This window comes from Kogia breviceps, chromosome 19, assembly GCF_026419965.1.
Source record: "Kogia breviceps isolate mKogBre1 chromosome 19, mKogBre1 haplotype 1, whole genome shotgun sequence".
NCBI lineage: Eukaryota > Metazoa > Chordata > Mammalia > Artiodactyla > Physeteridae > Kogia > Kogia breviceps.
In genome coordinates, this window is record NC_081328.1 from 46,997,975 (window position 1) to 47,013,842 (window position 15,868).

Consider the following 15,868-nt stretch of genomic DNA (forward strand, 5'->3'; position numbering starts at 1 on the left):
AGTCATGCACTGACAGCAGAGGACCTTTTAGGCTGGGATCAGAGGGGATGCTCGCTGAGGGTGGAGTTGCGGTCCCCGAGCCATGGGATGGTAATGCGAAGGCAGATGCCCAGAAAAGAGCAGACGCAGCCTCCTGGCCTCTAACTGCAGGTGGTAAATAAAAGAGACACAAGAAGTGGCAGCAGAAATCCCTCTGGGAGCCTGGGCTCGCAGGTAGAGTGGGGTGACCCCACATTTAGTGCCTTTTCTTGGACCAACTGTCCAAGCCACAGGGCTGGGGCTGTGCCTAAGGGGAACGAGGGCTGACAACCACCTGCCTGGTGCCTTGAGTCCCAGAGGGCACAGAGGACTTGCCTTAAAAGACAAAGCCTCCAGCCAACGTTCTGCGTATTTATCTTTTATTAACAGTTTATCGCTCTTACTCTCGCATTACAATTCCATGTTTCATCAAAGTCCTTCAATTCTCATTTTGGTAAAATAAATAGAGATAAATGAACCCTTAGGTCACGCTCTCTCGAGACTCTGTAACTTCATGATTGAATTTTCGCATCAGACCTGTGAAGACAGCCCCTCCGCGGGGCCTCTGCGCTTGGCCAGGGGATGGTTTTGTCTCAAAACAAACAGAACCGCATATGAGCTCAAAATCTGGAGTGGAACCGCTCTGTGAGTTGGCTGTGGGTAGTCAACTCTGCATCTGTGGGTGGAGCTCAGCTTCTGGAAGGTTCCCAAGTCGCCGTCTGGAGCGCCGGGTGGAGGTGACCAGCTTGTGTGCGGGGGAGCTGAGCTTTCTGCGGTCTCCCCGACCCCACGCTGCTCGCTTGCCCAGAACATGGCGGACGCCGTCCCGGAACTTTCTCGGGGGAGCAGGCATGGCCTATGGGCTGCAGAAGGGCTGTTCCCTTGCCCAGCCCTGTGCCCCGCCCAGCCCACCCACATCCACAGCGTGGCTCTTCCTCACATTCTCACTATTATTGGCCTCTTATTGGCAGAAGTAGCTAAGCCAGCTCAATCCTCTATTTCTGAATAATCCTGATACCCAAGGAAAATGGAAAAAATGCTTTTCAAAATATCATCATTGTGGCTGTGTCTCGTGTTCCAGGTGTAGCTGCTCAGCGCCCCGTCACAGACACGTGTGCATGGACACATGTGAAGCTGCTGCCCTCCTGGGAGCTCTCCCATGTCCCTCACAAGCGTGAGCTGCACCCCTTTGTGTGGGGACAGAGGGCTGGGGTGGCACCGTTCACCCTGAAACTCTTGGGGCTCGGTGGCCCCTCCATGTGTGCTCGTGTGATGCGTGTGGGGTGCAGGTGGGGAGGCCACGGTTCCCACACCTGCTGGGGAAGAGCAGCACTTCCAGCAGCAGAGAGAAACAAGCTCTGTGGCCCAAGGGACCTGTCTCTCCTTCCAAACCAGGGCCCCTCCTGCTGACAGACCTGCAGCAAGAACGGCTGACACTCAGACGGAAGTCCTGCCTGCGGGGAGGGTGGCCGTGTGGGGAGGGGCACGCTCGGCCTCCGGCCTCCGCCATTTGGCCGGATGGGCCCGGGGCGAGGACCAGTGGGTGGCAGGCCGCCTCCATCTGTCCTTCATTCCATCTCAAGCCTCCGCCTCATCCAGTGCGCTCAGACCATCTCCAGGAGGACACCTGGTGGGGGGGGGGGGGTGCGGCACACAGCCCCGGGAGGCTGGCTTCCGTCTGGAGCCTTTGTGGACTAATGCTTGCATCACTCGGAAAACAAAACAAGTGTGTTTCCCCCTTAAAAACCTCAGAAGAAAACAGGACGGGAAGGGAACTGGGATGTACAGCTACTGTGTCCTCAGGCCAGGAGCTGTGTTTCATCAGAGCAGCAACCATCACACTGAGGACTCCAGCAGAGCCCCTTTCTCTGGGCTCCTGGGCGTGACAGCGAAGACAGACAGACAGACAGTGCGGGCCCTCTCGAGCCCTCAGCAGCCAGGTCAGGCAGGTGCTCGGGGCAGTGCGGTGGGTCCACTATGTACATGGCGGCCTGTGGGGAGGGGCCGCTATCTGACGCGCTTCTCCACCGAGTACACGGAGATGTAGTAGTCGTTGCTGCCCACGGCCAGGTGAGGCTGCAGGAGGGAGGAGAGAGCAGGCAGTGAGCATCCAGGGGGGTGCAGGCCGGGCCTCGTCAACCCAGCTCCGCCCACGAGGCAGGTGGAGGGCCCATCGGCTGTGCTGCGGCTTCTGCAGAGATGCATCATCTCCTCCCTGTCGCAGGGAATCCGCGCACTCCCCATGCCTCCCACATTTTTCTTTTCAGGATGGCCTCCCAGGGACAGCCCTGGGAACCTGATGTCGTGTGTTTAGGCAGAAAGCCACATGCCAGGCTCCCGGGGAGCCTCATGGTGCACGAAGGCAGGTTGGCAGAATCCGAACTTAAAACACAGCAGCCCCCAACCACACGGCCGACTGTAACGAAGGATGGCGCTGCCAGCCGGGTCACAGGGGTCTGGGCCGCTCCTACCCCAGTGGGCTTTTCACGGGGAGGTTTCTCCAGGACTGGGGTCTGTGTAGGGGCCGAAGGGGTTGGAAAGGGCGGGGCTACTTCACCTGCCCTGATTGACAGGGAATTTGGTGCTGCTTCTACAGTGAGTGCAGTCTGGGGGCTACGGCCCCTGGAGACCCTGGGCCACACTGTGGTGTGGGGAGGGTCCTGGCTGCAGCACCCCTCCTGCTGCTGCTGCTAGCCTCCCGCCCGCCCCCCTCGCCTCCCGCAGGGACACAGACCCAGTGTGGGTGGAAAGCCAGGCAGCTGATGGCGCCGACCCGCTGGCCCATGAAGCCGTCGTAGTACTTGATGTGGTTGATGAGCTCTCCGCTGCCATTGTAGATGGCGGTGAACTGGTTCATGGAGCCACTGCACATGAGAAGGCCTGGCAGTCAGTGTGGGGAGGTGGGCGTGTCCACAAGGAGATGGGGCTCCTCTCTGGTCACCCCCACGAGGGGACTTGGGCCTCAAGGGCCGGGAGGCCAGGCAGGCGAGGAGCAGCCAAGGGGCCGCACACTCAGTCCCTCCACCAGCTCTCCTCCATAGGTGTGCGGGAGGGCAGCAGTGCCTGCTGTTTACACAGGGCCCTGGGAGTCGGTCAGGCAGGGCGGGGAGAGAGAAGAGGGCTGGCACCTACCACGCAATCAGGTTTGCCTGGGGGTGGATGTCAAGGGCCGTCAGCCCCTTAATGATCTGCAGGACGTTCACAGACTCCGGCATCCGAGGGTCGAAGAAGCGCACGTCCCCGTTGACGCTGCCGAGAGGGTGTTGTGGTGACGCTGGGCGGGCCTACCAGCCCCAGGACGGGCCATGTGCAGTCAGGGGCCGTCCACACGTGCAGCTCAAGGCCATGGCCCACTGGACCCTCAGAGTGTCCAGGGAGGCCCCTGGATGGCACATGGGCCCACCCCACTGACCCTGGCAGCCAGGCCTGCTGCCGAGCCCCTTGGACTCCTCCCCAGAGCCAGAAAGGGCCCAGCTGCCGAGGCACGAAGCAGCGGTGAGCAAAGACACAGGGGAGGCTGTGAGTTATTTGTTCATTTCCGGCCGGAGGTTAGATTTTGTGCAGCTGGGGAGGCGGCGACAGGCGGGAGGTGAGGACGGCAGGCCACCTCTTCCCTGCCCTGGGCCTGGCGGACATCGTTTTGAGAGCTATGTTCTGTTTTCACGTTACAAACAAGGGAAGAGCATCTCTTTGAAGAAATGGTGGCTGTGTGACAGTAAATTACATTTGCTGTCCCTTTAACAGGCAAATAAATATCCGCTGCTCTCAGCACAGGATTTACTGGGCAGCAGTAATGGATTTATGGGCAGACAACGGATCTGCACAGTGATACTGGCACATGCCAGGCAGATGCCGCTGTTGCACGGAGGCTTTGCCCAGCCACCTTGCCACCCTGTCCCCTGCCGCTGCAAGTCACCCACAGGCAAAGCTCTCTAGTGGGAGGACCTGCTGTCCCCGCCCTTGTGCCGGCTCTGACCTTTCTGGCCAGTCCCAGAGCAGAAGTTAATTACTACCCTGAAATGCCATCATTTCCCAGCTGTTTAAATACCAAGGACATATTTTAGATGGAGGGAAAATACTGTTTTTACAGCAAAGTGTCTCATGAATATTCCATGCTCATTACCTGACGCTCATGATGTGGCCCTCAGGGTGCTTCTGGAGGTAGGCCTTCACCACCCAGGCCGTGTGCTCCCGGTATGTCATGACGCGGCTGGAGGGAAGGAAGGTGGGGTCAGGGCCTGGTGACAACCGTGGGTGTCCCCGATGCTCCGAGGCATCAGGATGGGAGGCAGGGTGGACTTCATTTTGAGCACAGGGAACAGAGCATTTGTTTAAAGCGTCCGGGGTCCTCCGGTGCTGCGAAGTCTGCCCTCACCCTCTTGTGTTCACTGTGAGTGACTGAACCGCCCAGGCATGCCCCTCCCTGGGGGCCTCCCGAACACCTTGGGCCACGCTGGGACCTCCGGAGGCAGGGTAGCTGTCATGCCCTCCCGGGGCCTGGGCACCGCCACCCCCCTGCCAGGACTTCACACTGGCATCTCCCTGTGGGTTTGAGGGTCAAAACCAAGAACCCCAGACTCCAAGGCTGTCGAAATGGAGGGACACAGGGGCTTTCCTGGAGGCCTGGTGAGGGTCCTTGACAGGGAGTACGGGACTGGGGGTGCACGTGCTGGGGAGGTGGGGGCAGAGTGTGGCATCTGGGAAGGCATCCAGGACACAGGTCACACCGAGCACACATAAGTCTCAGTCCCTGGGGATGCACAGGAGACCCCACGTCTCTGTCCTCAGACCTTGGGCCAAAGAGGGGGCTCTGGAGACCCCAGCCCCTCCCTCACGGCCGTTCTGTGACCCTCAGGTCTTCTTGGGTCGGTTTGCCAGTTAACTGCCTGCCTAGAGAGGCTTCTTAAAATAACAGTTTGACTGAGATTTGATTCACATACCGTAAGACTCTCCCTTTAAAAGCACATATTCAGTGACTTTCGCACATTCTTACAGCTATGAGACCATCACACGTCTAATTTTAGAACATTTTCATCACCCCATAAAGGAACCCTGCTCCCCCACCTCCACGATGGCTGCTTTTGGTGGGTAGTGTGGGTTTTCAGTGGGCACTCTCCCATAGAGACCCGCAGGGAACATGCAAGGCAGCGGCTGCCTGGGCCCACTCGCCATCCAAGCCTCAGGTCCAAATTCCTGCCACAGTCTGGCTGGCGCCTCTGCTGCCTGCCTGGGTCCCGCACTGACTCCCCCGACTGCTCCCGGCCCTGCACCCTCACAGCTACACTCTCTCCTGGCTGGTGTCACTGATGGTGCTCGCCTACTCTCAGGCCCAGCTCAGTCCTGTCCCCTCAGCCCCTCCTACGAGGGCTCCTTTAGCTCCTGTGGCTGCACATGGGCCCACCTGCTGCTTCCCATTCAAAGGCCAGGCCTGTTTTCAGGGACAAGGTGGGTGTTCAGTAAACATCACCCGGGAGCCCGTGATGGCTGGGCCTGGGTTCCAGCGTTGCTCTGTCATTTACCATCCGTGTGTGACTGGCGTCTGGACCTCCATGCTCACCGGCCTACACAGGGCACAGTGCTGGGCCCCACCTGGGCCTCAGCCCAGGGCTGAGGGGTGGTGCCCAGAAGAGCCATGACAATGCATGTGGCCCAGCGCTGCACAGCACCCACGCATGTCCCTGACACCATCTTCTTGGCTATTCTTGAGTTCAACCCGGGAGGCGGTAGCCTTCTCTATGTTCAGGTGGGAATGGAGCCCAGGAGGGCAGCGCCTCGCTGGGACACCCCTATCCCCAAACCTGTGTTCCAAACAGCCCATCCACGGCTGGGGGGAAGCCGTGCTCCTCCACACGCTGGGGGATGTGGCCCTGGGGGGAGTGCCTAGCTGGCTCTGGGGGCTGGCTCCCTCTGGCAGAGGCAGGGAAAGGCGTGGCCCAATTACCATTCGCTGAGCGCCATCCTCCTGTCGTAGACGCGGATGGAGCCGTCGCCGAGCCCGGCCACGATGAGGGAGCGGTGGGAGTCACAGGACAGGCTCGTCACGCAGCTGTCGGCACCTGTGGGGATGTCCTAGGGCCGACACAGACCCCGTGAGGCACCCTGGCGTCAGGCCTCCCCCCAGCCCCCACTAGCTGCTGGATCCCTTTTACAGCCACCGTGGGTGCGTTCGTCACCCTGGCGTGGAGCTGTTGCCTTTCTCTCCACCGGGGAAGCTGTCAAGGCCTGAGGAGCCAGGCCCCAGAGGGAGTCAGGCTCCATCTGCTTGAGTGACAGGCAGGGCACCCGAAGCCCGGGGCCAGGAGGGCAGGGCCGCAAACACCTCTGCGCCCATTAAACCTTCCAGTCTCCCTCTCTCCTAAGAAGACGAAGCATATATCTGCAGGAGGAATCCTCGTCGGCTCCCTCTTAAAACTCCGAATTAGTTCAGGGAAGGGTCTAGGAGGAATCCTGCTGCCCATAAACCATCTCCTCGCCTCTCCTCCTGGCAGCTGTAAACGCTGGAGAAGGGAAGGAGGCGTGATGAATGCGCGGCAGGAAAGAGCAGGAGACAGAAAATGGGCCCCCAGATGGGGAAAAGTGCTTTTCCAATCAGAAGAGGTTTTGCTGCTCTCAGGCACACACAAGGAAGAAATCCAACACGGGGGCTTCCCTGCTGGCGCAGTGGTTGAGAGTCAGCCTGCCGATGCAGGGGACACGGGTTCGTGCCCCGGTCCGGGAAGATCCCACATGCTGCAGAGCGGCTGGGCCCGTGAGCCGTGGCCTCTGAGCCTGCGCGTCCGGAGCCTGTGCTCCGCAACAGGAGAGGCCACGACAGTGAGAGGCCCGTGTACCGCCAAAAAAAAAAAAAAGAAATCCAACATGGATAGAAACTGAATCATCGTATTCCTTTAAAAGGTGGGAGGCAGCCTGACTTGGCCCTGCTTCCTCTGCCCCCCCAACCCCCCTGAAGACACCATCTGCTCAGAGTACTTGCGGGGGGTGGGGGCTCGAGGACCCTCATTCTCAGCCCTCAACCTCGAGGGCAATTGGAGCTGGGGAGGACGGCAGGGTCTGCGCCCACTGGTCCGCCTTGCCCCTAGGGAGGCCCCGCAAGGGACGGTGTGCTTACCTGCACCTTCATCTCACGATCTGTGTCCCAGATCCGGACGATACGCACGTCTCCCGAGCTCATGAGGAGGCCGGTGTCCTGCTCCCAGTCCACCACCATCCCAGCTCCTGGAGAGACAAAGACGGGCACCGGTGTCACCGAGGGAGCCTGTTCTGGGCAATCACTCAAGCAGTCGGTGCCAACCCATAGGGTGGGTCCCCAACCCCACGCAAGCTTGAGGTCGGGGCGACAATTCAGAGCCTTCTCTATATCTCTGCTGTACCCAGGCATCTGCCAGAGAGACAGCAGGATCTTAGGACCATTTGTCCAAGATGCCCACCTTCCAGGACACCTGAGCATGATCAGCAGGTCTGGAGACTTTAGAATGGGTGTCAGAGGCACAGAGATGTGAGTCTCCTGGGTCCCGCAGTCCCCTGGGGATGAACAGCTTTGCAGCTGCCCCTCACGGAGGCAGGGGGCTGACCAAAGACGGTCAGTGGTGAATGAATCGAAGAATGCCCTTCCCCATACTGGACTGGGCAGGGGGCGAATGCCTTCAGCATCCCTAAGGGCAGCACTGACCTCACAGGAGGGACTATAAAATAAGATTTAAGATGTTTAATTATAATATTTCAAACATACAGAAAAAACACAACAGAAACCCCTGTACCCACCACCCAGATCTAAGAGCTGCTAATATCTTATCATTTTTGCTCTTTTTTCGGTTCTTGAAGTGAAATTTAAGACAGTGAAAGCCTCACTTGCCTGTCCTGTCCTCAGACAAATCACCCACAGGCCTTGGGCGCCCTCCCAGGCTGGCCTCCGTGTACTCCCCTGTAGGGGCACGTGTCCAAAACCATGAACCACACCTCCCACATTTCAAAAATGTCGCCAATTTCAAATAAGGGTGTATTTTCCAGCAATTTGTGTTTTTCCAGTAAGGTTACGTTTTGAGGGTTTATCCAACCCAACGGATGCAGGTTAATTCGTACTGAACTTCTGGGTAACACGCCTTTGGAGAACGAGCCCGTCACTTCCACGATTCCCTGCCTGTAAACCACGCCACACTGACGTTTCCACACGCCCCTGCACAAGGAAGTGGCAGCATCGGGAAGGAGACATATCCGTCTGTGCGTCCCACCTCCCCAGGCGAGGCCGTTTCACTCCCAGAGTGGATGCTGGTCTGCAGTCTCAGCAGAAATGGACACAAGGTGTGATTTCCCCAAATCCTGGTCGATGTTGGTGTGTGCAGCCTGTATGTTTTAATATATATTCTGACACTGATGGTTTAACTCATATATTGCAAATATCCTCTCTTATTCTGTCACTGACATTGTAACTTTGTTTATGTCTTCTTTTGGTCATACTGAAGTCTGAAGTGAAGTCATCATGCTTTTTAATACATCTGTCTCTGTTTTTTGTGGCAGCAGCTCCTATGTTTGCCTCTGTGGTTTCCCCTTCTCTCTGTGGGTGCTCACTTTTCTCCTGACTTCCTGAGTTGGACAATGTGACCTTCACTTGTTCTTTTCTGATATGCCCCTTTCAGGCTATGGAGTTCCCTCCAAGTGCCCGCTCTCTCTCCCGAACTCCAGACTCTCATCTGTATGTGTCACTTCAGGTTCCTGCTTGGATCTGAGCCCCTCAACCCTCACTCCAGAGACCCCCAATGGCCTCCCATTCTGCCCTGGACCCTGCAAGGTTCGAGCTCCAAAAGTGACCAGGCTGGTCCTCTTAACTGACAGTGGGCCCTGTGCCTGGAACGCCCCTCTCCTGACGTCCACACAGCCCCTCCAAATCGTGCTCAGTCACCTTCTCGACCATGTGAGGCTACGACTCACCCTGTTCCATCTTCTACCTGTTCCAGATGTGTCACCTGGCACACCCCCTCCCGTCCTCCCTGTTTTGCCGGCGGCTGCCGAGTCTACCCTGCAGAATGTCAGCTCCACACAACAAATAGAAGAGCCTTTGTTTCACCTTTTAGAATGCAGTCTCCCCACTGCAACGCCCCGGACCCCAGGCAGGAGAAAACACCCTAATGTGCCAGAAAGGCATCTACTGGTGGCAAGGCTGCAGGTGAGGCCTCTCAGCCGTCACCACGATCAGAACTGGCAGGGGAGAGGGCAGGGCATGTGGCCCCCACTTCTGTCAGGGACAGCCCAGTCAGCCCACAAGCAGAGCCTGAAACCACGCCACCTGCTTCCCCTCACCATGTGCCCGGTGTGATGTGAATGAATCACAGAGGACGCGCCCACCCACGACCTGACTTGGGGCGCCAGGTCACTGCAGAGGCTCACAGACCCCTGTATCCATGGACCATTGATGGGGTGGCCTGTGTTCTCAGGCATCCTCAACAGTGCACTTGGAGCTCTGTGTCAGCCCCATGGGGCTTTCAGGAGCCGTGTAATTAAGGAGTGGTCCTCCGATGAGAGCGTGTGGCCAGGTGACATCTGGGATGCTCTGGGGTCATGGGAACAAGCTGGGGAGGGTCTGGGGGGACCACAGAAGGACTGGGAGGGGGGTCTCAGCCCCACGCCCATGCACGAAGCAGAGAGGAGGCCACGGCCGCTCCCAATGGGGTAAGAAGCCCAACCTGGCCTCCAAATGAAGTGGTGGTGGCTTCCTTCTTGCTGAGTCTCCTTCATGGTGGATTCAGAGCCAGTGGGGGCCCGCCCTGCATTAGTGCCCACCCGAGTGACCTCATTTCAATGGAATCCTTCTCTCAAATACAGTCGCCCTCTGAGTGCTGGGGCCGAGGACTGCACCATGTGAATTTGGGGAGACACAGCTCACACACAGGGCCCCAGCGTCTCCATCTGCACTGGAGGCTCTGGAAGGTGTGTCCATGTGGCCGTCAGAGGATCTGGGGACGTGGATCACATGAGCTCTGAGTCCTGTTTTAAATCTAGATTCTCTGAGGCGGACCAAATTCTGGTTTAAACCAGTTGTAAAGCACGGTGAAGCCAGCAGAGACAAGAAACGTGTTTCCTAAGGTCTTCCCAAGTCCTGTACACATCGGGGAGGCAGGCGCCCTGTGTGTACAGACAAATCTGGGCGAGACTGCTTCCTTAGCTCTACCAGACTGTTTGCGGAAGCTGCGTCACCTAAGAGAGTGAGCTCCCATCCGTGGAAGAGTCTCGGATCAAAGTGAAAACTGCTGGGATAAAAACAACAGTCTGCCTGCACCCTGACCCACCTCCTGTGCCTGCCGACCCCTACCTCATTCTCCTGTAGGTCTGGGGTCCTGGCCCAGCCTCCTGCCCTATGCGTTCCAACAACGGAACGCAACCACTGGCCTTCTCACTCAAGACCTTTCCCAACCAAGCCTGTGTCTCGACCTCCAGACACAGCGGAGGAGAGATGATCTGATTCATCACGAGTTGGTAAAAGATGATAAAAAAGGTGACACTCTTCCTTGATGTGTTGAGCACAAGGAACAAAGCTGATGGCTATGATTTAAGTAAAAATCACAAGACAGGAACATTTTGACTCTGAACCAGAGTAAAGATTCCGATCACTTCGTTCCTGGGGAGCACAGCCTCAGCAGTGTCTCCTCCTTCCCCATCCCCAGAAAAGTGACAGCTGTGGGCAGAGCCTGTGCCCCTCCTCCCTCCCCCTGGCCTCCTTGGCTTTTTTTTTCTTCGGGAGCAGGCAGGCTGCTCTGGGCTCCCCCAAGGAGGGCCCCTCCTCCCTGTCCACACTGCCGCCTCGACAGGGAGAGTGCTCGACCGATGGAGGCTCCGCACGTGCTGCAGCCTCTCCCCAACTGGGCGAACTCCAGCACCCTGAGTGCCTGAGATCACGGTCCATCTAGTGTGACATCCATCTCACTGCCTGGGGCCAGGGGTGGTGGGCAGCCCCCACCAGGATGCAGAGATTCCTGTCTGACTCTATCCTGGATATGAGCCCTTCTCACATGTTCCCATCCAAAAGCTGGCCAAAGAGGGAATTTCTTCATTAAAATATAGACATACGGCACAGGGATGGCTGTAGACTAGGAAGTTGGAACATGTAAGTCAGGGGCCAGACAGAACCCTAGGCCCAGCAGACGGTGAGAAGAAGAAACACATTGTTTCAGAGGCTGGGATCCCTGTGATGTCCATGATCAGCCCTCCAGGCTCAGAGGCCAGTCCAGACTGACCTCTAAGGACCCTGTCGCCTGGAGCAGACCTCTGAGAACCCAACATGGGGATCTGACCTCTGAGGACATGTCATGTGGACCTGATCCCTAAGGACCCATCAGCCCCAACCTGAAATGCCCTTAGGAGCTATGGTTCTGGAACTCCGAGGAGGAGGGGCCAGCCCCTGCTCAACCAGGCACGTGTGAGAACCTCAGACCTGTGGGATGGTGACCTCCATTCCCTCCCCAGGGATGCAGACGCAGTGCCTCCCCATGGGATCAGGCCTCCCTCAGGGTCCATGAACACCTCCTGGACAGCCGGCAGGTTCAGAGACACAGGACAGGGCTGGCAAAAGAAAACTGGGCTCCTCGGGAGCAAATGATTTCACCTAAACTTCCATTTCTCACCTGGGAGATGGACCAGAACACGTGACAGCTGCTTAGGGTCAGAGGAGACAGGGTGGGGCACATGCCTCCTGGGAGAGGAGGGAGCCGTCGTTCCCCGCGGCCAGTGCCCCGTTCTGCGTGGGCCCACGGGGGCTGCCACCCGGCCCCGCGTCCTGCCTCCTGCACTGAGAGAGCTTCCTGCTCAGCAGGTCCCGCTAGTTTAGACTCTGGGTGTGCCTGTGACCGCGGAGGAGGAGTGAGGCTGTGCTCCGCGGTCGGTGCCCTGCTTGCCGCCCAGCTGCTCCAGGCAACGAATACTAACAGCTGACCCAAGGCCCAAGGTTTATGTCCAGTTCACACACACACCAGTGCTGGACGATCTGTTCCCTGCTCCCCGGGGCGGCTGCTGCCCCCTGGGCAGCAGACAACCAGGGGACGGGGCTGCCCTCCTCCGGCCGCCCCAGGTCCTGACCATGAAAAGGTGTCCCCTGGCTCCTCTTCAGGATTTCAGGGCAAGTGATACTGTCATTCCTCTGAGAAACCAAGGAGGCTGTTTCTGAGAGAAATCCTTCCCGTTACAACCACTGCCATCACTGCTGGTGGGAAGCAAAGGAGTGAAGATTGAGTCAGTCTCGGGTTTTCTCTTTTCTAGTTTTCCTTCCTTTTGAACTTTTTACTAAAAGAGTCTTTTGTAAAATACGAAACTGTGAATTTGTACACCTGTAAGGACATCTTGTTCTCAGCCTCCCGGGACCTGCTTCTCCACCCGCTCCAGTTCTGATGGCACAAGGGACCCTGTCAGACCTGTAGCCACACATGCCTTCCTGCAGGGCACCCTTGTTTAGGGAGTGACTAAAGAAAGACCAGGACAGAAAGTTCACCAGAAGGCTGGTCACACTCTAAACTCAGATGCTGCAAATTAAAGGTCAAGAATTCTATCTGCTGCCTGGATTCCTAAGGCTCCATCTCTTTACAATTTACCTGACTAGTGAGTGAGCTTAGGAGAGAAAAGGACTTGTTTTGAGCAGGCATATGGGTTTGCTAACCCAGTGTTACCATGTGTATCCACAGTCAGTTGCATATAGATGTTTTAGTAACTATCAAACTTATATATGGATGGAAACAGATGCTTTAAGAGACTCTGCATTAAATTCTGAAAAAGATTCTTTTTTGAAAAATTTGGTGGGAACACAAATCTCAATCTGGAGCGACTTTTCTGTCCTAATGGAATCGTGAGATATCCTTCCTCCCTGTGAGCCTGCAGAGCTGTGCCATCCTCACTCCAGCAGGCTTGGATCTGGATTGTTTTCCATTCTCAGGCTGTTGTGAAGGTGGCCTGGAGCAGAGAACTGAATTGTCCTTGAGCCAGCCCAAGAGTGAGTGAGGCCACCACGGAGGCCGGGAGGTGCGACCATGAGGCCTCGGCTCCCAGGGAGAGTCCTGTCTAAGGCTTTTGTTACGAATTCTTCCCAGAGCCTCACACAGCCAACCTCATTCATCCCATGAGATCTGAGTGCCCAGCTGGTGATGATTTTTTGTACTGGAGGAGACTGTGCGGATGGAACGAATAAGAAAAACTATAGCCCTGATCCTCTGTTGCCTGAAGAGCACAGAGGGCTAGCAAGCCTCCTCAGGCAGAGCAGAGGAGCCAGCTCCCACCCCTGGCACTCACAGATAAGGGAGAAGGCACTCACCTCCCTGCTTATTGCGGTCAAGAAAGATTGAGACCTTTCGGGCCACACCTGCGAGGAAACAGGGATTATGGGCTTGATGCAAGGGAAAGCAGGCCAGCCAGAGCCAAATCAGCCAAAATCAAACAAACCACAAACAGGGGAGCATCCAAGAAGGAAACAGGAGGGAGGGGCAGACAGTGGCCCAGGCCACAGCTGCAGTGGAAAAAAAGGGCCAAACGTACCTATGAACGTGAAAACCCAGTTATCAGGGTTTTTGGCTAAAAAGACTCTCTCTAGACAGGAAATTGGAAGCGCTATGACTTGGGGGAAACATAACCCGACACGGCGTGGGCAATTCCAGTGAGTGGAGGTTAGTGGCCAGACACGCACACGATTAATGCAGCCCAACCAGCAGGAGCTGACCCACTGGCCACGCCCGGAGGAGGGCAGACACTTCCGTTTAGGTCCTTAGAGTGAGGAGAGCTCTTCATTCATGGGGCCCAGCGGTCAGTGAGGAGGCCTCTGCGGGGGTGGGAAGTGTGCTTCCATCCAGGTGTCTGTGGGCACCGTGGCCCAAGGACAGGCGGTCCCACCACCAGTTCTGTTTCAGAACACGGCTTGCTCAGTTCCGGGGGTGGCCATGAACCCAGACTGACTTCAGTTCTCCTGACCACAGGGTACCCCACGAGGGGAGCGTCCCCAGGCTAACTGCACATGCATGCACAGGAGCGTGTTCATGTGTGCACACGCATGCGTGCATGCCCACGCCTGTGTGCACACGTACACACGGGAGCCAGGGGCATGCTAAGATGATGCGGAGACCCTGCACATTTCACATGACTTCCGAAAAGCAGGGGTAGGGCTCCTGCAAGAAACAGTCTTCTCAGTCACAAACCACGGAATCAAATCTTTGCTAACAAGCTGCCACGACAGCGACCAGACTCTGAGCTGGAGAGCGCGCAGGAGAACCTCACAGGCAGACTTTTCTAACTGTTCAGGGAGTGCCAAGTCCCCCCTCCCACGTGCCCTACACAGCAGCATTCACACATGAGACCCCCTACACCCTCTGTAGCTGAAGGACACGGTGGGCCAGGCCTCATGGGGTGCACAGCTGTGCAGGATCCCCCTCATAGGCGTGTGGAGGAGCTGATGACCGCAGCCCCCCCAAGGGTTCCTCTTCCCCCGCCACAGCTCATGGCTGCCTGGGACCCGAGACCAGGCGGAGGACCTCACTGCGGAGCACAGGGAGCTTCACGTGCTTGGGGGGCGGTCATCTGGAGCAGGGAGCGGGGGCCGCTGCTTCTGCCTGACAAGGTCCCGGGGGACCACAGCCAGAACTCTGAGGCTGTGGGGGTCCCCCCAGATGCTGACAAGCAACTGCTGTGGAAGCTGCTAGCTCTCCCCGCAGGGTCCCAGCCCACAGCTCTGTAATTGTCAAGTCAGAGGCCAAGGCGGGTGAAGAAAAAGAAACAAGGTGCTGATGGGCAGAGGCAAGGAGAAGTTGGCACAGGGGCCGGAGTTCCACCAGACCTGCCCCTCGGTTACTGAGCTTGAGCTCCTGAAACAGAAATTACAATCGGGGGTCTCTCCAGCCCTGATGGGGCTGCGATCCCTGTGCTGCAGAGGGAAGCTGTGGAGACTGAAGGATGTGGGGCTCGGAGAGGCTCTCCGGTTCTCAGTGTGCCCCTTCTGGGCCCTGCAGCACACAAGCCCTTCCTGTCTCGATCCTTTAGAGCAATCAGCCTCCCAGGCACACCACCCCTTCCACCTTCCACCTCCCTGAAACAACAAGGTAATAATGTCTTCCTTTTTGCTAAGCCCACTGCCGCCTGGTCAAAAGGCAGGGGACAGACCAAACGAACTCTGGCTTAGCAGCCGAGGAGTGCTGTGTGCCTGCCCAAAGCCCCCCTTACCCCACCTGCTGATAAAGACCTGGAGGTAAGACCCCCACCAGCTTCCTGGCCCCTCAGCAACAATGCCTTTCCTGGGGGGATTTCTGAAACCCAGGAAAGGGAGAGGGTCCAGCAGGAAGGAGTCTGTAGGAAACATGTCTACAGCAGTGGAACCACTCTCAAGTTAGGGCTGCAGTGCACACCTGGGCCAGGAGCAGCTCTCCACACACAGGTGACGTCTGGGGGAGACAAGTGCAGGGGAGCCCTGAGACTGTACTGCTGTCACCTCAGCCTCCTTTCCTCCCAGCTAGACTCTCCCCCCTGCCCCCAAACTGCATGCTGTCCACCCTCGCTCTCACCTTCACTAGAGCAAAGGCAAGTGGCATTGCGGGTAAAAACCCACAGACACATCATTTGGGGGTGGCAGGTATTTGGGGGCAGCAGGTAGGTAGGCCGCTGCAAGAGGAATAAACTAGACAAGAGTGCATCCAATGGGCTGCCAGTGGGCTCCCCACTTTCCCATTTTCTGGCCCTGCCGGGAGGCTGACCCTGCTCTCCACCAGCCCCTGCCTTCCCCGCACAGGGGTCTGTGGAATGGCTGGAGCCTGGGGCGTGTCACCTGCTGGGACGGCAGCAGGAAGCTAAGGACTGAAAACTACGATTCAACTCGTCCAGCGTGTCCCGCAGTGAAACA

At 57.4% G+C, this 15,868-nt stretch overlaps 1 protein-coding gene across 3 annotated transcripts in view; it reads right to left on the minus strand.

Moving 5' to 3' along the window:
- Window positions 1-381: 381 nt before the first annotated feature.
- RPTOR (regulatory associated protein of MTOR complex 1) overlaps window positions 382-15,868 on the minus strand; it is a 337,818-nt gene continuing 322,331 nt past the window's right edge. For 2 of the 3 annotated variants that reach the window (XM_059048338.2, XM_067021425.1), the window contains 7 exons: window positions 13,304-13,351; window positions 7,127-7,233; window positions 5,960-6,087; window positions 4,142-4,228; window positions 3,151-3,267; window positions 2,753-2,882; window positions 382-2,094 (listed from right to left, as the gene is read on the minus strand). In XM_059048338.2, the coding sequence (XP_058904321.1) occupies window positions 2,026-2,094; window positions 2,753-2,882; window positions 3,151-3,267; window positions 4,142-4,228; window positions 5,960-6,087; window positions 7,127-7,233; window positions 13,304-13,351 (686 nt within the window). In that variant the 3' untranslated portion in view covers window positions 382-2,025. The remainder of the gene's footprint in view (window positions 2,095-2,752; window positions 2,883-3,150; window positions 3,268-4,141; window positions 4,229-5,959; window positions 6,088-7,126; window positions 7,234-13,303; window positions 13,352-15,868) is intronic. The other variant, XM_059048339.2, reaches the window with a different exon arrangement.